This window comes from Petaurus breviceps, unplaced genomic scaffold, assembly GCF_028583685.1.
Source record: "Petaurus breviceps papuanus isolate PSGF00001 unplaced genomic scaffold, PetGlider_PUasm1.0 90977, whole genome shotgun sequence".
Lineage (NCBI taxonomy): Eukaryota > Metazoa > Chordata > Mammalia > Diprotodontia > Petauridae > Petaurus > Petaurus breviceps.
Window position 1 is genome coordinate 8,681,997 of NW_027187391.1, and position 22,581 is coordinate 8,704,577.

A 22,581-nucleotide genomic window follows, 5' to 3' on the forward strand; every position below is an offset into this window, starting at 1 on the left:
CACACACACACACACACACACACACACACACACACACACACACACACCCACCCCCTATCATTGCTATTCAAGAATGGAAATGTGGGCGGGAAGCAATTCAGCAAAACTAACAAAGATATCAACTGAATTTGTCAGAATACCCTGTGTTCCATACTCCCAGTCCCTTACAAAGAGGGGAGGGAAGCACATCTTCTCATCTCTTTTTCAGGCCAAACATTGTCATTTTGTTTATCTAGTGGCTTCCTGTTACCTCTAGTTGAAAATACCAGCTCTTCTGTTTAGCATTTTAAGTCCTGCACAATATAGCTCTAGCCCACCTTTTTAGGCTGGCATGTTCTTCAGTCTAACCAAAATTTTCTACTTGCTATTCCTCATGCACAACATTGCATCTTCCACCTCTATGCCTTTATATAAGCCTTCCCCCATTTGTAACAGATTATGTGTCTTCCGTCCAAGAATGAGACCAGCAAAATTTGAAGTCACTCAAATTGACCACAAGGGGGATGTTTCTTTCAGCCACTACATCTCAGAAATGCCACCTAGCAGGCTGTGAAGACTTTGCCACTACATCAGTTGAGAATATCCACAACTACAAAAACACAGGTCCTTGATATACTGAAATCTGAGTTTATATAGAATCAGAACAACTAGACCACAGCACCAAAAATTGGATGGCTTTAAGCTATATTACAGCTACTGCTACTCACTGTGTCTTTAATACAGATGTAATGATTGTTGTTGACAGTCCAGAAGGCTAAAATTACAGAAGCAATCAAAGGCACCTCTCTTTTTTTTCCTCTTGAGGTCAAGATTAAGAATTGAAAATGATCAGTTATTGGGGTAAAGGGAGAAGGGGGAAATTAGAGCAAGTTTCACTTGTCACTTTGCGGAAGGTGGTAGTGGTGGCTTGGGGTTAAGATTTCATCTTACACCTTTTTTCAGTCCCACTCCAATAAGGCTGAATACGGGCAGGATCTTTAAATGTCCAAGATGCTTGAATTAGCAATTTCTCTTTAAGAGAACTGGGTTCTCAATCTACCTAGGCAGCTAGTAACAGCTTTGTTGTTACCCTCCCTGTTTCCTTCCCCCTCAACATCCCCTTGAGCCATGGAGAAAGAAATCTCCAAGTTAAGCTAATACTTTGCATTTCCAAAATACTGCCTCTATATCTAACATTGCTGGGATCCAGAAACATCTGGAGGCAAAGGCATGAAAACTAATACCTCCAGTCTATGTTTCCCAGCACTCACTTCTTCATCCACTTGCCCACTTCTGCAAAAAACAAAATTATAGATGCTTTATGCCTCACAAGTTTCAAACTGAGAAAAATAAGCACAGAAATATATTCCTGCAAATATTAAAAAATTCATAGACCCACCTGTTCATAGCCATCATTCTGAAGCCTCTAGAGCTGGTCCATTCTGCTACTGTAAGATGAAATAAAATGATAGATTTGCTAGATCAAAAGGCAGCATTCATATAACTCAAAAGGCATATTTAGGACTAGCAGAAAGGATGACATTAGGGGGGCAACTAGGAGGCGCAGTGAATAGAGCACTAGCCGTGGAATCAAGAGGACCTGAGTTCAAATGCGGCACCTCAGACACTTGTCACACTTTCTAGCCATGTGTCCTTGGGTAAGTCACTTAACCCCAATTGCCTTGCCTTCCCCCCTCAAAAAAAATATTGACACTATGGTATTGTTTTTGTAAAGTAGCCTCTTTAAATGTTTTTCTTATTCCCAGAAATATGTAGGAGAAAAGGCCATGCTTAATAAAAAGGAACATTTCATAGCTAATAATAATGCTATCTCACATTAAAATAATACCTCAGGGTTCAGAATGTGCTTTCCTTCTGCTATTTAATTTGATCTTCACACAACTCTGTAAAGGAGGTGTTATTATTATCTCCATTTTATAGATGAGGAAACTGAGGTTTGGAAATTGAGTGATTTGCCCAGGGTCACAGAGCTTCTAAATGTTTGAGGTAGGATTTGAACTCAGGTTTTCTTGGCTCTCTAAGTCCATCATTCTATACTTTACTCCAAGTTGCCTCATTTGAATTTGAATTAAAATATTGAAAAATATATACATATATGTATGTCATATCTGTGTATATATAAATTCATGTATCTACTTATAATTTTGCATGTATAGATATATGTATGTGTTGTATACATACATATATATGTATGCGTGTATGAATGTGTGTGTTTTAACTTCACATTGCTCAGCTAATTCACATCCTTTAGAAAGGACACAAAGCATATTCCAGGCAAACAGATTGTGTCTGCTTGCTAAGGACTAGCCTACCCCAGTACGGGTACCCACTAGCCTACTCATTAGTGGGATGACTGTGGCTTATGAATTCATTTTTTTGTTTTTTAACTTTTTTGGAGGGGAGAAGGTAGGGCATTTGGGCTTAAGTGACTTGCCCAAGGCCACACAGCCAGTAAGTGTTAAGTGTCTGAGGTCGGGTTTGAACTCAGGTCCTCCTGACTCCAGGGTCAGCGTTCTATTCACTGTGCCACCTAGCTGCCCCAGCTTATGAATTCTTTGATGGAGGCAACGAAGGAAACAAAATAAAATGATGCTTGGTCCTGTGCAGCCTCCTTCCCTTCCCAAGGAGGGTGGTGGGAAGGGAGGCAGAGATGACTGAGGTCCATACCAGATTCCGTTTTCCTTGGCTGTTGCTGCTCTAATCAGTAGATCCTTGTCTAGTGACCATTGCATGGGCAGACTTCGAAACAAACTGAATTGCCTTGATCTTGACATTCTCCCTTGAAATGAAACCAGGAGACAAAGGGAGAAGGTTGTAGCCTCATGGAATATGGCCCACAGGTTCTCCTTGCACAAGCACAAAAGGAAGTGTTCAAGTTCAGATTAGCTTGCCCCCAGTGACAAGAAACACCACTTCATAGGCCACTTTGTCATATCGTATTGACCTGCTCATCATGCTCTCACATTCAGTGGCCTCATTATCTCCCGGGGGTTTAATTATCACGTCTGTACAGATGACTCCAAATCTATATATCTAATCCTACTGTCATTTCTGAACTCAAATCATGCATCTCCAACTGCATATTTCAGACTAATTGCCCCAAGGCATTTCAGGCTCAAACCTGAATTCACTATCTGTTCCTCCAAATTCACCCATTTTCCCAACTTTCCTACTTCCTACTTCTTTCAAGGCTCTCCCCCATCTTTGCTGTAATTTGGATTTGCAACTTTGATGTTACCCTTGGCTCCTCACCCTCCTTCAGTCCCACACATCCCCAGAATTTCTCAATATTTTTGTTTCTACAATGTCTCTGTCCTCCAGATAGCCACCATTCTAATTCACTCTCACCTTGACTATTACAGTGACCTTTCTAATTGGTCTTCTTGCCTCAAGTCTCTTCCTTCTCCAGTCCATCCTACCGGGAGCATCCAAAGTTATTCTCCTTACATATACATCTAACCTCATCACTTCCCTCCTCTATAAATTCTGATGTCTCCATATTGCCTCTAGGATCTTGCTTTTAAAAGTCTCCCAGCTGCTTGCCATGTTTTCAAATCACCAGACTAAAACAAAAGAATTAGTAGATGTGGTTACTGGTGATTTTTGACTGTGGAGAATAAGAAAGGTACCCTAGGATGGGAGAGGAGGAAATGCCCCAGTTTTCCAGGAAGGAAAGTCAATGGAGTCTGAAAACTAGCCATCGTTAACCTTGTCTTTGACTCCTTGCAGAATTCTAGGCAATATTTAGTATTTACCAAAAACAATGTTTAGTGGCTATCTAGAAAAGAAAGCAGTGAAAGAGAAAGTCAGGAGCATTTAGAATGCCAGCCTTTCCCTCCATGCCACACCCACTTCCCCTGGGGTTTTAGAGGGAATCAGATTTAGAGAGTCCACAGAAGGATTTGCACTTTGTACCATTTCATTAAGTAGTTGCTAGGATGAGCTTACTGGTCCATCAAAATACTGAAATTTGAAAGGATAGGGGGAAAAGATTTTCATTCTACTTTGGTAGAAATGATTGTTTTATTATTTTTCTCATCTGCCAGATTTTTTCATTTAGCTCATAATTTTTTTTACTGCATTTACTATTTACACAGTTTTGTGGGTTGATGGATATTGACTTCAAGAAGACAGTCCACAGAATTTTCTATAATGATGCCTCATTAAAGAAAAGTGGGTTAACAATACCTTGTTGATATATTTTATATTAGCTGTATGATTGTCAAAAGAGATTTTTTTTAGAGGGATTAGACATGTTTGGACACTTCTACAAGTAAAGTGATTTTGGAATTTTTTAGAATAACAATAGTTATTTGACTATATCTACTATTTACCAATTTTCTTATCTAGAACAGTGCTTCCCAATTTTGTTCATTCTTTTTGCTATCATTGTTTTTACCAACTTAAAAGTTTTCTGTATTCACCATCTAACATACTTGTAATGTATAATTATATCAGTTATTTTGACAGTATAAAATGGGAAATCTAGCAACTGCATTTCTGAGTGGCTCCCATTTGGCTTAATACATTTTCCTATTGTTTTTTATTCCACTGCTTTAATATATCTCTCTTCCAAGTAGCTACCACTCTTAATTCACTCTCACCTTGGCTACTACAGTGACAAAAGGGGAGTGATTTTAGTTCTAAATCTGATGCTAAGTTCATTGCATCGACATAATGGAAGTGAATGAGAAAGAGGAAACCGGGGAAAGAGAGTCACTGGTCCTCATTCTCACTGCACCCAATTACTTATGGGTGGCAAGAGGGAAGGCACGCATTTGTTGCCCTAAACAAAAGCAAAGCACACAGGGTTTTATGGAAAGAGTGTTCTGTAAGGAAACCATTCTGCCTTCATCTGCAAAACTGACTAATGTGGTTTAAGATCCTCTGACAGCCTCTACTGACTGTTGTGGCTGTTGTTTCAAAACAGGAAGGGGATATTGGAATGGGAGCAATGCCTCTGAGAGGAAGGAAGAGGAGAATTATACTGAAAAAAGATCTTTTTCTTGACTTTCTTTTTAAAGTAGGAGAGGTAATAATTAATTTGCAAAGAATAGCATGTGAACCATAGAAGCTTAGAAATTTTGGGTCTACAGTGTCAAATAAAAAAATCTCCATAATGGTACAATAAAAAGATCATACAAGTAAGACACAAAGAGTTCATTAAATGACAATAGGAGGCGTTTATATGGTGCTTTAAATGGAAAAAAGCAGTTTGCAAACTTTAACCTCATTTGAGTCTCACAATAACCTTGTAAGGTAGGCAGTATGATTATTTTTATCATCCAATTTTCATAGATGAAGCAACTGAGGAACAAAGAGGATATGCTTTGCCTGGGGTCATATAGGTAATAAATGTGCAAGTCGGAATTTGAGTCTAGTTCTTCTACTTTTTTTTTTGGAGGGGGGAAGGCAAGGCAGTTGGGGTTAATTGACTTACCCAAGGTCACACAACTAGTTAAGTGTCAGGTGTCTGAGGCCATATTTGAACTCAGGTCCTCCCGACTTCAGGGCCAGTTCACTGCACCACATAGCTGCCCCAGTTCTTGATTCCAAGTCCACAGTATCCCTTACTAAATGATAAAAATGTCATTAAGATTTCTTTATAAAGGGGATAATATGTTATCATGAATATCTAAAAATTTGAAGTTGATGAGGGAAACAGCAACCAAATAAGTGGTTTAAAGCTTCAGTCTTTCTAGAGAGAGCACTTACTCAACTAAGAAGCAAAATTCAAGCATTTTGGAAACAATTCAATTTTACAACTTCGATTCTCAGGCTAGTTTGTAATTGGAAAAAAGATGATCAGCATTTAGGTTATAGTGAGGTAGAAAGAGTATCTTTTGTTTTGTTATTTCTCAGTTCTTTCAGTTTTGTCTGACTCTTTATGTCCCCATTTGGGATTTTCTTGGCAAAGATGCTGGAGTGGTTTGCTATTGCCTTTTCCAGTTCATTTGACAGATGAAGAAACTGAGGCAAACAGGGTGAAGTGACTTGCCCAGGGTCATACAGCTGGTAAGTGTCTGAGACCAGATTTGAACTCTCGTGTATGGGTCAGCATTAAGTTACCCAAGACAGAAAAAGATACTTAGAATAAGTTTGTAAAGGAATTAGTCAAGTAAAAAGAGAGGAAAAGAATGGGGATATTTTTGGCCATAAATAGTAGAAGTCTGTTTTAGCTAGAAGGAATGGAATTTAAGAATAATGCAAGGATGAAGCTGCGAAAATTGACACAGTGCATTTTTTAAACCATAAAACAAAAAAAAAATGACCCAGGATGAAAAATAATAATAAACATTTTTGCATCAGTTGATGCACCTGGTCCTTGGTATCTAACCACAATACTGATTTTTACAATCTACATCAAATTATGCACTATCCCCTTGAACATAGTTCAATATGAAAAGTGACTGCTTCTTTCATTGAACTGCTAAAATTCATGGTGTATAAGCCTCTTCCCCCAAACAATATTGGGTAGCTAGGCAGCACAGTAAATAGAATGCTGAACCTGAAGTCAGGAAGGCTCATCTTCCTGAGTTCAAATCTGGCCTCAGACACTTACTAGCTGTGTGACCCTGGGCAAGCCACTTAACCCCTATTTGCTTCCATTTCTTATCTGTAAAACGAGCTAGAAAAGAAAATGGCAAACCACTCCAGTATCTTTACCAAGAAAACCCCAAAGAGGGACACAAAGAGTTGAACATAATTGAACTGACTGAATAACAACAAACAAAAATGGGGCAAAAGTATTTCATAATTTATTTCACCATTTTCCCAATAGGTGGGTACTCCCTTAGTTTACAATTTGAGTATTCTGTGAAAAGAGCTACTATAAATGCTTTTAAACATATGAGTACTTTTCTTTTTTCTTTGATCTATTTACATAAGCCTAGTGGTGTGATAGCTTAGTAAATTCACAGTTAAGTAAATTTTTTTAACGTAATCCCAAATTACTTTCCAGAATGGCTGGGCCAATTCATAGCCCCACTGTGGCAGCAAGCACCCCAGGCGTCCTCAGGGTTTGCTGCCAACACAGGTTCTTGGATCTGCTTTGATAAAGGAAAGCAACTCAAAATGGGTTAACAAGCTTACTTTAATCAGTCAAATATGTATCGTTTACCTAGTTCAGGGGAAAGAAGTCAGCACCCGGAACTTCAAAGTATACAGGCAGAATTATCAAGACAGAAACAGATCAAGTAGACAGCTTTCCAAACTGTCCAGCCATTACTTCCATACCAAATCAACATCTGGGTTTCAACATCTGGGTTTTTCAAAGCTGGGGGGCTCTGGACAACGGCTTCCCAGAATCCATATCAAACCACAGCACACTTCTCAAAGTGAGCCCCAAAACAAAGCTACACATCAAGGCTTATATAGCCTTCTCCCAGCTCAGAGAATGTAACAACCTTTTGGACCCACTGGCCAATCAGAAAGTATCTACTGAAAAACAAGCCTCCTACCCCAGGCTCCAGGTGCACTTTAGCCTAGGGGCAGGGAAGATCTTTAAATTTACATTCCCATTACACCCACTAAGTGCTTTTTCCTACAGTCCCTCCAGTATTTGTAATTTTCATCTTCTTTTCATTGTTACCATCTGATAAGTATGAAGTAAAACTTCAGGATTATTTTAATTTGTGTTCTCTAGTTTTTAGTGATTTAGAGCAATTTTTCATACAGCTTTTGAAAGCTTCAATTTCTTCCTTCAAAAATTGCCTATTCACACCCTTTGATATGTTCATGATCTTTGAGAGGATGGCCTTTTATTTTATAAAATTTAATTATTTTCTTACATATTTTGGAAATGGGATTTTTATTAGATAAATGATGCAAAATTGCATGTTTTATCTTTTGTGATCTTCTCTTTCATTTCTTTGGTCATTAATTTTTCCCTTGTCCATAGATCTGAAAGGTAATTTCTACCTTGCTCCTTTAATTTGCTTAGGATGTTACTCTAGGGTCTAGGTTATGTATACATTTAGAGCTTATTCTTTCATGTGATGTGAGATGTTGCCCTAAATCTAATTTCTACCAAACCGTTTTCCAATTTTCCCAGAGGACAAATTGTGAATCCTTACTCCACTACCTGGGATCTTTGGGTCTACTGAACACTTATTCTACTTTGTCTTCATGTTTGTTGGGTACCTGATCTTTTCCACTGATCCATCTCTCTATTTTTTAACCATTACCAAATTATTTTAATAATTGCTACTTTTTAGTAGAGTTTGAGATTTAGTATTGATAGGCTCCCTTCCCTCCTACTTTTTTTTATTATTACTCTTGAGAGTCTTGATCTTTATCTCTGCCATGTGAATTTCATTATTATTTTGTCTGATTCTATAAAATAATACTTTGGTAGTTTGATTATATGGAACTGAATAAGTAAATTAATTTAGTAACTATTGCCAGTTTTATTATATTGGCTTGACCTACTGATGGGTAATATTTCTCCACTAACTTTTGTCTGTGTTTCTGTAAAGAGTGCTTTATAATTGGATTCTAATAATTTCTAGGTATTCCTTCTAGATAGGCTCCCAAATATTTTATATCCTCTCTAACTATTTTGAATGTATTTTCTCTTTCAAACTATTTCTGCTGGGTTTTATCATGGATTTATTTTATGTCCTGCAGCTTTGCTAAATTTATTCTTTAATTTTTTACTCTTAAAGGTTTTCTAAATATGTTACCATGTCATTTGCAGAAGTTATCATTTTGTTTCATCTTTGCCTGTTTCATTCCCTCAGTTTCCTTTTTTTTTGTTTTATTGCTATAGCTAACATTTCTAGATTATGGTAAACAGTAGTGGTGATAATGGGCATCCTTCCTTTGCCCCTGATCTTTTTAGAGAGGCCTCTAACTTTTTTTTCATTACATATGCTGTTTGTTCTTGATTTTAGGTAGATATTATCTATTATATTTTAAAAGGTTAATTCATTCCTAATTCTAGAGTTTTCTTTTTTCTTTTTTTATTGATGTCTTTTTATTTACTTTTAATTTACAATATTCAGTTCCACAATCTCTTAAGTTTTACATTTTCTCCCCCCTCTCTCTTCTCCCTCCCCTCTCCCCCCAATTCCAGTGTTTTCACCAGAAATTTGTGTTGGATTTTGCCAAAAGACTTTTTGGCATCTATTGACCTGATCGTGTATTTTAAAATTATTTTTATTATTAACATGACTTATTATATTTATAGTTTTTCTTATATTGAACCAATCCGTCATTCTTGGTATAAATTCAACTTGGTAATAATATATAATTTTAAGGTATCATTGTAGTCTATTTTTTTTTCAAAATTTCATTTTAAAACTTTGCATTAATATCCTTTAGGGGTATCAGCTGATGTTTTTCCTGCTTTGTTTCTCTCAGATTTAGGTATCAAGACCATATTTGTATCATAGAAAAAATATTGAAAGGTTCCCTTCTTTTCCTGTTATTGCAAACAGTTGATGTAATGTTAGAATTCATTGTTCTTTGAACGTTTGAGAACATTCACTGGTAAATCCATCTGACTGGTTCTGGAGTTTTTGGTTTATTTTGGAATTCATTTAAGGCTTGTTCAGTCTTTTTATATTGGGTTAATTAAATAGTGCATTATTTATTTTGTTCATCTGGGTATTTTATATTTTTCCACAGTGAATTTCTAAAATAGATGATCTTCCTCTTCCTTCCCTGCCAACTTCTGAACTGTCTCCCTTTTCTGTATAAATGGCCTAAAAATAAAACATCCCAAGCTTGTAATGATGTATTGAAGACCAAAAATCAATGTTTTCAACTTCCAGCTTTTTACCTTCTCTATCTACCCTGGGCAGCTTTTTACCCTCATCCAAATATTGTCTTTTGATGCCTCCATAGTCATCTGGTTTATCTTTCCTGGCTTCTCTTGTTTTCCTACCCAGCCTATTATAGTAAGCCATTCTAAAGACTCTATAACCCATGATGATCCTTCATCCCCTTAATATTAAACTATACTTCTCAATTCTACATTATAGAAATGCTCGTTTTATTTGGTGTTTATTAAGTTCAGAATAATTTTTATTTGAACCTTAACTGTTTTCACAGACTGACTAAATGATACCAACTGCATTCTTCATGCCAATTATAGGGCTACCAAATATGAGTAGAGAAAGTTCCAAAAGTGTGCCAATTGATTTCCCTAAAAAGAAATGCTTGCCTCAACTGGGTGTTTACAGATGCTCAGAAAGCTTTTTATTCATCTTGGAACTAATTCCTTGATTTACTCCCCAAAGCAATTGTTGCAAACTTTGAATAGTTTTCTTAAGATCCCAACCCTATCTTCATTTCCCTCATTCTAGGCAGATGATGTTGGTTCAGACTTTACTGAGGTCCCTTAGCCATGGGCTTCTCAACTTCCCTCTTCTCAACCTCAGTATTTCTCTGTATTTTCAGTCTCCTCTCTTCACTTCCGGTTATCTATGAGGGAGTAATGTTGCTTTTCCTTTTCAAGATTAACTCCTCTATCTTTTGACTTCCCTGCCTTGCTTCATCAATTATTCTCTCTCCTTCTCTCTCTCTCTTCCCCCCCTCTCTCCACCCTTCTCCCTTTCTCTCTCCCACTTCTAAAAGAACCCATAATAGGGCCCTTCTATAACCTTATGTTACCCTCCCATATCTCTTCTTCCTTTCACCACCAAATTTTTCAAGACTAGCATATAATTATTATCACTATTGCCTAACTATTTACTTTCTTTTTCCTCAGTCCCATGAACTCAGGCTACACACACACACACACACACACACACACACACACACACTTTTGAAACTGTTTTCCCCATTGTTAATGTTTTATTGATACTTTTTTTCTTTTGCTGGCATTTCCTAATGAATGCATCTTCCTCCTCCACCTTTCCAGTCTTTCTTCCAACAAATAACAGCCCACTAAAACAAAAGGACACACTGACCATTTATAAGCCGCATTCCACAATCTATTATAAAACATACAAAATAGGAATTTTTAAAAGTGTAATAATGATTAAATAAATGGTATTTTTTAAGTATTATAACTTTTTTGCTTTCACAAAAGTGACAGAAATGTGATTGAACGTGTGTCATTTTTTAAAATCTTGGTTTAACATTGTATGCCATAGAGGGCAAAGGGGCAGTTTCTGATTTCAGTTTATATTAATACACGGTTTTAATAGCAGGAATAGATGGAAAAGATATGTTACAATGATAGATCCAAATGGATGAAGCATGTTGAGGGCAGCACTTGCTTAGTCATGGTACTTACTTTCCAACTTACTCCATCCTACCCTGCAAAGGGTTTTATTGAAATTGCTAGCAAATTTCCATCTTCTGAGTTGTTTCATTAACTAATCAAAAAATGTTCATGTTTCTATTTTAAGAAATTGTTTAAAATCTATTGGTACACTCCTTGAAAGATTTTCAAACAGAAAATTGTTGTGGGTGAGGTAAGTGTATAGATACAAGAATTTTGGTAGGTGTCATATTTTCATAATTTTTGGCAACAGAATCACACAACAATGGCAACATTGCTAAAACCCCTTGTCCAAGATGTTCTCTCCCTAGTAGTGGTGAGTAGTTTCTTTTGAAAAGCAGTTACTTTCTCCCTCATTGTTAGCAAGTTACCCTTTACCTTGAAGGGACAGACTGTGTGTTTCATTATTTTAAAAATATCTTCAAGGTAACATACTACTGATGACATTTTGTTACCATAGAAAAAAGTCAACAGAGCACCTTTTTTTTTTTTTGGAGGGGAAAAGGTAGGGCAATTGGGGTTAAGTGACTTGCCCAAGGTCACACAGCTAGTTGTATGAAGTGTCTGAGTCTGGATTTGAACTCAGGTCCTCCTGATTCCAGGGCTGGTGCTCTATGCACTGCACCAACGTAGTTGCCCCCACTAGTACTTTTTTGTTAAAGACGAATGAATGTATAACTCATCTAGAAACTCAACTATTCTTTTCAACAGTGGCAGAAGATGACCAGAGAACTCTGGGTGGTCCGGGAGATTTTCATGACCACCACCCATCAGATGTCCTGTCAGATCTGATTAGATCATAAATGTTTTTATTTTGTCATATAATTCAGAGCTAGTTATGGAGTAGGAAAAGTGTCAGCTCTGTCTTTTTTCTATTGTTCATCTGTGTTTGCATGTTCAATATTGTATTTAATCTGTTTCCGTCTTCTTCATCTTCATCTTTTTCTTTTTCCTAAAACATTTGCCCATCCTATGAGGGTTAGTTTAGTTACAACCAAATAATTTCCACAACTCTGCTTAACTGGGCACAGATAGGCTGCAATACATTGCATTGCGCTCAAAACAAATGAGCAACAGTATCATTATCAACCCCTCCAAACTGGAACTCTCGCTTCAGGCTATTTCATATGTAACATGTAACTCTCTGACATACAGATTATGTAAGGGTGTCAGTGTCAATGCATATGTTAAGTACTAGTAAATCATAATTCATCTCTATTTTTAGACCGAAAAATAAGAGGCAGCATGACATAGTGGATATGAAAATGGCCTTGGAATCAGGAAAATGTGGATTAGAATCCTTCCTCAGACTCTTACTAGTTCAGTGGCCTTGGACAAATTGTATCACTTGTCTTTATCTCAGTTTCCTCATCTGCAAAATAAGGGATTAGATCAAAGACCTCTGAGACCCTCCTCTAAATCTGCAGGTAGTTGGTCCAGTGGGATCAAAGATTCTTCTTCCTAAGTTCAAATTCTGCCTCAGACATTTACTAGCTGTGTGTTAAGTGACTACGCAAATCACTTCACTCTGTTTGCCTCAGTTTCCTCATCTGTAAAATGAGCTTGAAAAAGAAATGGCAAATCACTCTAGTATCCTTTCCAAGAAAACCCCAAAAGGGACCGTGAAGAGTCAGGCACAACTGAAATGATTCAACAACGATGTTTCTAGTATTTCCTACCTGTACTTTTCAAGGTACCATCTTACACACCCCCTAAGATGTGTATACCCCACTTTGGAATTTCTAGCCTAAACTATTTTATTCATCACAGCATTGCCAGGTTATTCTTCCTAAAGCCTGGACCCTCCTGGGGCACTCCCCACTTCTAAAGCCTTTATTGTCTCCCATTGTTTATAGGATAAAGTACAAACTCCTTAGCAAGGCATCTAAATCCTTAACAAGTAAACCCCCATACTACCCTTCCAATCTTACAGCCCACTGTTACCTTCTTTCCATTACTTTATTCCAATCCCATTGAACTATTCACCATTTCTTTGCTATATCCTGCACTTCCTCCCCTTTGCTCGCCACATTTATTCCCTCTTCTGGAGTGCCTTCCCCTCCCCACAGCCCTGTCATCACCTCTCAAAATCCTACCCAGTGTTGAAGGAAGCCCCCATTCAAATACTGCCCCTGCTACAAAGCTGGAGTTTTGTGCTTCTTTGTACTTCAGTAGCATTTTCTCTGATGTCTTTAAGCACTAAAGCCCATGTACTTTGGATCGGGGGTTTTTGTGGTTTATATCTTATCTTTGCTTCTTTACTGAAGGTTCCTAAAGGGCAGAGCCCATGTCTTCATCTCCATGCTTCTCAGCAGGCTCTGGCTTAGGGCTTTGCTTATAGAGGGTGTTCAGATCCTTGCTTAATGAAAGATTCCCCATAAAATAACAATTGGCCATAGTTGCTGTGTAATTTTAAAGGTTTGTTCAGTTACTAATGAGGGTTACTTTAATTGCAACCAGGTAATTTACATGAATCTATTTATATAGGCCCAGAAAGGGGCGGCTAGGTGGTGCAGTGAATAGAGCACCGGCCCTGGAGTCAGGAGGACCTGAGTTCAAATCCGGCCTCAGTCACTTAACACAAAAACTAGCCATGTGACCTTGGGCAAGTCACTTAACCCCAATCGCCCTACCTTCCCCTCTCCAAAAAGCAAAAAATAAAAAAATAAACAGGCCCAGATAAGATTCAATACAATGCAAATTTGTCTCCAAATTTAAGGAGATACAATCCAGCTTGCAGATATCAGACTTAAAAATGAATACTAATGCTCTGCTTCTTCCCTTCCCTTCCCGCTCTTTCCCCAAAGGCCACCACCATTGGCATGAGAATCCGTTCTTGAACTCCTTCAAGCACCACAACCTGCTGTCTTGGTCTCCCCTCTTTTAGCATTTCCTCCATTGAATCCTCCTGACCCCCAACCAAACCATAATAGCCAATACTGCTATATTCTGTCTCCTTCTGCTACAGCTTCCTACATCTTACTTCCACCCCATTTCCCATAGTGTCTAGAACTTTAAGTACTCTCTCCTGTTTTTTTGGGGGGAGACGTAGGGGTCAGAGTGTGGCATTAGTGGGAGTGGGATGTGGACAGGATGAAAACTATGTTTCCACTGATATGGTAGGAAGAAAGATGTCTTCCTAGTCCTCCCTAGACTTTAGATTGTACTTTCCCAAAGAGAATCGTCTTATAAATAATTACACTTTCTGGTGCTGTTATTATTAATGATGTTAATTCCCTTGCTTCCAGTTGCCCCACTTGAATCCATTTTCCACATGGCTACCAGGTTCCTGACAGTCAGATCTGATCCCGTCTCTATGCCACTCAAAAATCCTTCAGTAATCTCCTTTTGGCTCATTTATAAAACATGAACATCTTAGCTTAACATTTAAAGCCTTCCTTGATTGGGCTCCCACCTTAGCTTTCCAGTGTTATTTCATAGTTCTCTTTACACATTCAGGATTACAGCAAAACTAAGCAGTTCCCTAAAGTCACGTCAAGAATATTCTTCTCTCCTTTGCTCTACCTCTAAGAAAGAATCTTTGCTTTCCTTCAGCTTATAGCTGACATATCTTCCTATAGAATGTTTTTTCCAGTTCTCCTAGTTATTATTCTTTCTCTCATTAAATTACCTCATATTTACTCTTCTGTCTACATAATTTATTCATCCCACTCCCCCATGCCCAAGGAGAATGTTACCTTCTTGAAAGCAGGAACTGATCCATTTTTGCTTGGTATTCCCAGTGCCTAGTGTGGCACCTTATACAAAAACTTAAATATTTGTTGCATTGAATTGTTTATATCATGCATTTATTACCTCATTTGATCCTCTCTGAGATGGTAAGCAATCCAATATAGGTTACATGTGTGCAATCATGTAAAACATTTTCATATTAGGCCCATGTAATTCTTAATGTCGCTTCCATTTTTGAAATTTCTTTGTCTCTGTGACTCTCTATTATAGAAACAAAGTGAATGCCAGTCGCGTTACATCAGAATGTCAGGGTAGCATGTTATATTTTGGTTAATGCTGTTGTTAATGCTGTCCCTCCTAGAGCTCAGGCCACATTTTAGTCTTGCATCTGAAAGTGATACAGCCGATCAGGATGACCTGGATGTTGAAGATGACCATGACGAACAGCCTCCCAGTCAAACACATCGAAGACCTCAGGCAGTCATTGAAGATGCTGTGGCCACCTCTGGGGTGAGCACACTCAGTTCCACCGTATCTCATGATTCCCAAGGTGCTCACAGGTCTCTGAACATCCAGCTTGGGAGAATGAAAATAGAGACAAATAGGTAAGTGTTCATTTTGTAAATCTTGAGTCTTTCTCCCTTTTTTTTTTTTTTTTTGCTTTTTGGAGGGCAGTTGGGGTTAAGTGACTTGCCCAAGGTCACACGGCTAGTTTTTGTGTTAAGTGTCTGAGGTCAGATTTGAACTCAGGTCCTCCTGACTCCAAAGCCTGTGCTCTATTCACTGTGCCACCTAGCTGCCCCTCTCCTTTTTTAAAAATTAGTTTTATTGACTCTTTTAAAAAAATGTATATCTCCCTCTTCCTTCTTCCTGTAATTCAAAGAATTTAACCCTCCATATAAGAAACAAAAATAATTAAAAACAATTGATACACTGTCCATATTTGATAACATATACAACATTTTGTCCTAACAGTCCCCTGCCTCTTTACTGAGGGGAGGGAGGTATGTTTTATTATCTGTTTTCTGGGACCATTATTAGTTTTTCACTTACCAGTTGGCTTCCTTTTAGGGACTTTTTATTTACATTGTTGTAGTAATTATGAATATCATTTTTTTGTTCTACTTATTTCACCATGTATCAGTTCATACATGTTTTCCCATGCTTCTCTGAATTCCTTGTATTTGTAATTTCTTGCTGCACAATAATAGTCCATAATATTCACATACCACAGTTTTCAGTCATTCCCCAGTTCATGAGAACCTACTTTGTTTCCTGGTTTTTGCTAGCAGGAAAAGGTGCCACTTTGAATACTACAGAATATATTCAAATTTTCTATTTTGACCACCTCAGGAAAAAGGCCCAATAGTGGGGTCACTGGGTCAAAGGATATGAATTATTTAGTCCCTTTTCTTGAATGATTCCAAATTGTTTTCTAGAATGGGTATGACCAGTGTGCCTATCTTCCCACAGACTCTCCAATAATGATTTTGCTGAGATGTTTTTATAAAATTGATTCTCTTTTTTCTGTCTACTTTGATAAACAATGAAAATCCAAATGTAATTCAATACTGTATTTTTTTTTTGCTTTTTGAAGGGCAATTGGGGTTAAGTAACTTGCTCAAGGTCACATGGCTAGTTTTTTTGGGTTGTGTGTATGAGTGTGTGTGTGTGTGTGTGTGTGTGTGTGTTAAGTGTCTGGGGCCAAATCCAAACTCAGGTCCTCCTGACTCCGGGGCCGGCACTCTACTCACTGCACCACCTAGCAGCCCCCAAGTACTGTATTTTTCATTTTAACATGATTTCCAGTCTGTTCTTTACAAAATAACATAAATGGATACGTGATTTCATCAGTTTAGGTCTCCTCCCCTCCCCCCCCAACAGAAATCACAAATCCGCTGCACCTTCTTGCCCTATGTCATTTTTATTCATATTTCCCCACAGATTCTCAAAGGCACATCAATCCAGTGGCAGAAGAGACCCTCTGTTTGTACTTTTGCTATCATTGGGACATCCATATGCCAAACAGAATGTTTTAACTTAGCTAGTTTGGTTGAAAACCACTTTTTGCTTGCATCAACATAGATATCAGTTCGTCCTTTGGAGCTTTTTATCTCTAGGATTTGTAGAGCAACTCAGATGTAACATCTCATAGACTGCCTGGGAAACAGACTCCAGAGCATTCTATTCCTCCTGACAGATAGTTAAACAAAGAACAGAAAGTACACATTCTTGAAAACCCATGGATGGAAATACAGAGTCCTTTTGGGGGTAGGAGGAGGGAAGACAAAATTAATGCTGCTAAAGGATTTGCTTTTGTTCTAATAAAAGGATGAACATTAGCAAAGAGTTAACTAAGTTTCATTTGACCAAAAATACCAAATGCATTAAACTTAGTTTGTCTTCATGAGACCTTGATAGCACAGAGACTGCATAATATCGGTGACTTAAACTGACTGTTAATATTTCCTCTTTTCCCCCTGCCTTTGGTATAGCACAAGGCCTAAATCTTTATAATTTATAGCTTCCTGTAATAAAAATGAATTGGCATGTGGCAGTTGATTTTAGAACTCTGGGGTTTCTTGTGTTTCTTAGCAATGTGTGGGAGAGGGAAAATGATTCAAAAGCCTGAGGGCTTTTTATAAAGGTTCAAACTTCACTACTAGGTTTACTATTAAGGAGAAAAGACCTATATTATCTTATTACCACTTAGGAAAATGTTCCATTCTTCTCTAGGTATTTCAATAAAATTACTTTTCAGTGATTCATTTAGGCTTTAAAAGGTTAGTCTGAAAAATGTGAAACTCTCCATATTTAGCAGTGTGTGTGTGTGTGTGTGTGTGTGTGTGTGTATAGTCTTACCAAGGTTAAAAAAAAATAAAATCTGTCTTCTTAGGTTTGATGAGTTTTTCCTTAGATCATCTTGATATGGAAAGGGGTAGGGGAGTATAGGAGGCATGACTTTCCATTGGGAGTTCTCATTTCATGCCCTGATACTTGAGTTCTTTATTTGCCAGAATCACAACTCTCAGGGTAAGAGAACTGTCTTGTTTTTGAAGCCACCCTTTGTGTTCCGTTCCACTGACCAGTTCCTCATATCTCACCATATTTTGAGTTCTTCACCCACTTGTGGAAATCCAACACACACACACAGAGACAGGTTTGATATGTGACATTTACTAGAAGTTATAATGTAACCTTTGCTTGAAGAGCTCTGCTTAGAAGGAATTCGTTACCTTTTGATGCAGGCAGCCTATTCCATCAAGGGTTAGCTCTAATTATTAGGAACCTTAATTATTAGTTTACCTTCCTGGAGCTTCTAACCATCAACTTTTCCACCTGTGCCCTTACAATTCAGACTCTCTTGGTTAGCCCTGTCCCAATACTCCTATTCCTTTGTCTTAGAAGATTAATAAATAACACATCTTTTTATATTGGCATTAATTTCAAAATCAATTTTGTTTCACAATACTCCTCAAGTTAGTGTTCCTGACTTGCCAACAGACTATATTCCCAAATTGCATCTGTTTATAATTTAGCAGCTCATTTCCCCATAGAAACAATTTTATAAATGGTTATCAAGCTCTCAGTTTGCCCACAAATGTCTATTTATTCACAGTGTTCACATGAAGTTGTTTGAAGTTCTTAATAATTTGGTTGTTTCTTTCAAAGTAGTGCTGCTGATTGCAGCTCACCCTGGAATATACCTTCTCATCCTGTGCAGTGCACTGACTATTTGGAGTCAGTAGACCTTGCTTTGATACTACCTCTAGTCATTACTGTGTGATCTAGTATCCTCATTTGTAAAATGAATGTGTTGGACTGAAGTCTCTTCCAATTATATGAGTTCCTCTAGTCTCTTTGCATTGCATGGATACCCCTGAGCACATTGAGGGTCTCCATCAATCATTCTTTCCTCAAGTCACATGGCCAACCCACCCTCCATTTCTTGGTGTACACCACTGGTGATATCCTTTGTGCTGCTTCATCTGCCTAATTCATTCTCCATAATATGTTTTAACCCATTCATGCCTCCCTTGCACCTCATAGACCCTTTCGTTGTTCAGGTGCCCCTGAGTTCTTGTGGGCTAGAGAAGCATAAACTTTAACAAGTTCCACCATGATGGCTTTGAGTAGTACCCAAAAATTCTTCTGGCATAAGGATTATGTTTCAAATATTATATTTTCCTATCCTTCCATGGAAAAATGTGTCCCAGGAAAGGATCATATATGAACATAGATTTAAAGCTTGATGGATGGAACCTTGCAGGGCATTTACAGATGAAGTTTTGGTAGGTTAAGTCAAGTCAAATAGGTAGCAAGTGGTGAAACCAGTAATTGAACCCCAATCTTCGGTCTTGAAGGGCGTCCTTGCCCACTTCCCAATAGTCACTCTAAACTTGGGTTCGTCTTCTCTCTCCCATATGCACCTTATCACTGAGAGCATGTTCCATCTTCTTCTCCCTCTGTAATTATATTAGCAAGAGGAGAATCCCCATGTGACCCACTATAGGAACAGTTCACATGTAAGGGATGTTTACAAGTATATTATTTGTGTCTCAAAGCTCTTTTTTTTTCCTTGCAATAAACAGTCATAGCCATAGTACATTTTTTTCTCAAATTTTATCAGTTTTGAAAGGGAAAAAAGGGATTTTTTTTCTCCTTTTCATAAACATCTTAATGGTTTTATAGAGAACTAGACTTTGTATAAGTTTGTGAAAGCCTAAAGTTTTAATTTGCTACTTAGTGATTACAAAAGAAAATAGGATAATGTATACACAAGTGATTTTGATTGGAAATTACTTTTCTAGGATAAGTCATTTAAAGTCTTTTCTGCAGCCAAAGGGTAGACTGGAAGATTTCTAAATGATATTGTTAACTCTAACAAAATTTAGTCATATTGTTCAATTTGAATTTTTCTCCCTATAGACTGCTGGAGGAATTAGTTCGGAAGGAGAGAGAATTCCAAGCACTCCTTCATCAAGCAATTGAAGAAAAAGATCAAGAAATTAAACACCTGAAGCTTAAGTCACAACCAATAGGTAAATGGTGGAGAATCTTAAAGTAATGCTTTTTAAAGGGGCTGCAACAACATACATACATACATGTGTGTGTGGAAGAAAGACAAATATTTTTGTTTCCTGCACACAAAGTCACTGTGTCACTTGAATCATATCTATTAGCAGCCATTGCTTTGGGGGCTCTGTTAATAGTAGCAAACAATCCATAAACATTTATTAAGCTCCTATTAGGTGCCAGTCACTGTACTTTTGCTAGGGATACAAAAAAGAAGGAAACAAGTAAAGGTAGGTTTTTAAAAAACATATATACATTTATATTCAAGGATAATGTTATTGAAATAGTCTGCTGCTCTCCTTTCTTTTTCACCATTTCTCTTTAAGTCTGCATTTTACTACATTTCCATGATATTGCGTTTTTCTCTGCCATGTTTAGAATTTGAAGACCAAAGAAGCTAAAGGCATATTTATTTAGTGATAACTCCCCTAACAGAGTTGACCTACATGTCCTTTGTGAGGTAGAAAAGAGAAGTCATTATCTAGCTGGCTTGGGGGGTGGGGTTGGGGGGAAGAGAGGTTGGTAGTCATACTTTGGAAGCTCCATTGATTCTCTACATGTTCTCTCCATCCACACAAATCACAATCCTTCTGTGTTTTAGTAGGTAGTCTCCATGAGTTACGATGGCCCCCAAAAGATATCACCTAGTAGACAACTTTAGGTGATAAACCTTTTCACACTTAACCAGGCTGGTTTATGGACAAGAGACATACAAAGTGACAAGAGACATGGTTCATCACCACCCATGCAAGAATTCTTCCCAGCTTGCAATAAGCCCAGCTGGAACTTATTCTGCTGACTTCGCCTTTGACAACCTAGGCTGAGGCATCACAACAGGACTTCTGTGGAGGTTGCTGTTAGTGGGTTCAACTGTGTGGCTACCTCAGAGACTAGAGATTATTAAACATATGAGAATATCTCCAAATTATGCCTATGCTATGTCAAGTGAAAAGACAAAAACCACACAGATGGCATAAATTCTGAAATTTTACCAAGCTAATTAAATGGATAAAAAGGCAAAATGTGAGGATCATTCTGTCATTTCCAAAAATCAATGACAATGCTGCAATCTATTAAAAGTACACCCCACCTATAAGATATATAGCATTTCATTCGATGCCGTAAAAAGAAAAAAAAAATTTCATGCTCCTCATATCAAGACCCAAATTGACACTTCTCTTCACAGTGAAACATCAGTGATTTCTGACGACCTATAACAAGCCCATCTTAATCAGAAACTATATTTGAAATCAAGCACATCATTAATTCAGACATTTCCATGAAATTTGTAATTCTTTGGATACAGGCATGACTAAAATATTCCTCTATGTGATTTTATATGTATAATATATACCAATATGCATAAGTGTGTATATAGACAGACATATACCTATATGTATGTGCACATGGTAAATTTACATGCATATACACATATACATATCTATACATATGTTTGTGTATATATTATATAAAGCAAATATATTTTTGTATATATATATGTGTTTGTATATGTATATGTACACACATATATATCCAACTTGTTTTTGTTTCCACTAATTATAATTTTTGATGACTGGGTGAAAACCTAGGAAAATATTCATTCAAATTCTTCTAACTGGAAGGTCAGGGTTCTCCGATATCCAAATATATGAAGTACACCTGGTGTAGAAACTAGATATTTACAAACTACATCTTCCCTAGATGTTCCTGGACTGTATGTTTGTCGCCTAAATTCTCCTGGCATCGGAGCTGAAGACTCTGAACTTATCGACTGGCTGAGAGAGAAGGGAGCTGATGAGGACACTATAAGCAGGGTAAAAAAAAAAATTAGGAATCTGTAAGATGACTATTACTCTTTTGAGAGCCAGAGGGTTGAAGGGAGAAAATTTTCAATCATGTTTCCAACATCAGATAAGAAAAAGGTTGAAGAGGCAGCATGGGTAGGTAAATCCAAGAATAACAAGTATTTATTTTTGTGTCTAATTCAGTCCCACATCTTAAGAAATATTTTGATAGACGCTAGAAATTTTAGAGGTTATTGTTTAATTTCTTTGCACCTTTAGACCTTTTAGAGCAACAAATATTTGTTACTATTTAATACAGAAATGCAATTGGTAACCTTAATACATGCACAAGCAATTCCTTATAGTCAAATAGGATAATATACCTAGTTGTAGGATTCTCACTGTACATTTTTTCTGGGTTAGAAATAACCAGCATAAATGAAAATGGCCTAAATGTTTCTATGCATGTTTCTTATAGGATGCATGAGTTAGAGTACTTCTTTTGTGCTAACTCAGCATTCTTACAAGAACGATATTGTCAAGATCCCAGATTTTTATATAAAATAAAATTATCAGAAATCGGTTGTTCCACTTTCTTCCACCACATACTCCAAGTGAAAACTATTGAGTGATCAGACAAAACTTAGATCAGCTCTAGAAAATTGCAACTTCAAGGGCAGTTAGGTGGCATCTGCCCTGGAGTTAGGAAGACCTGAGTTCAAATGTGGCCTCAGACACTTAACACTTCCTAGTTGTGTGACCTTGAGCAAGTCACTTAACCCCAATTGCCCTGCC

General features: G+C 37.5%; 1 protein-coding gene across 1 annotated transcript in view; it reads left to right on the forward strand.

Moving 5' to 3' along the window:
- The window catches only part of MAP3K5 (mitogen-activated protein kinase kinase kinase 5), a 292,350-nt gene that overhangs the window by 267,181 nt on the left and 2,588 nt on the right, over positions 1-22,581 (forward strand). The window contains exons 26-28 of the mRNA XM_069077285.1: positions 15,288-15,531; positions 19,856-19,968; positions 21,704-21,816. Coding sequence (XP_068933386.1) covers positions 15,288-15,531; positions 19,856-19,968; positions 21,704-21,816 — 470 coding nt within the window. The remainder of the gene's footprint in view (positions 1-15,287; positions 15,532-19,855; positions 19,969-21,703; positions 21,817-22,581) is intronic.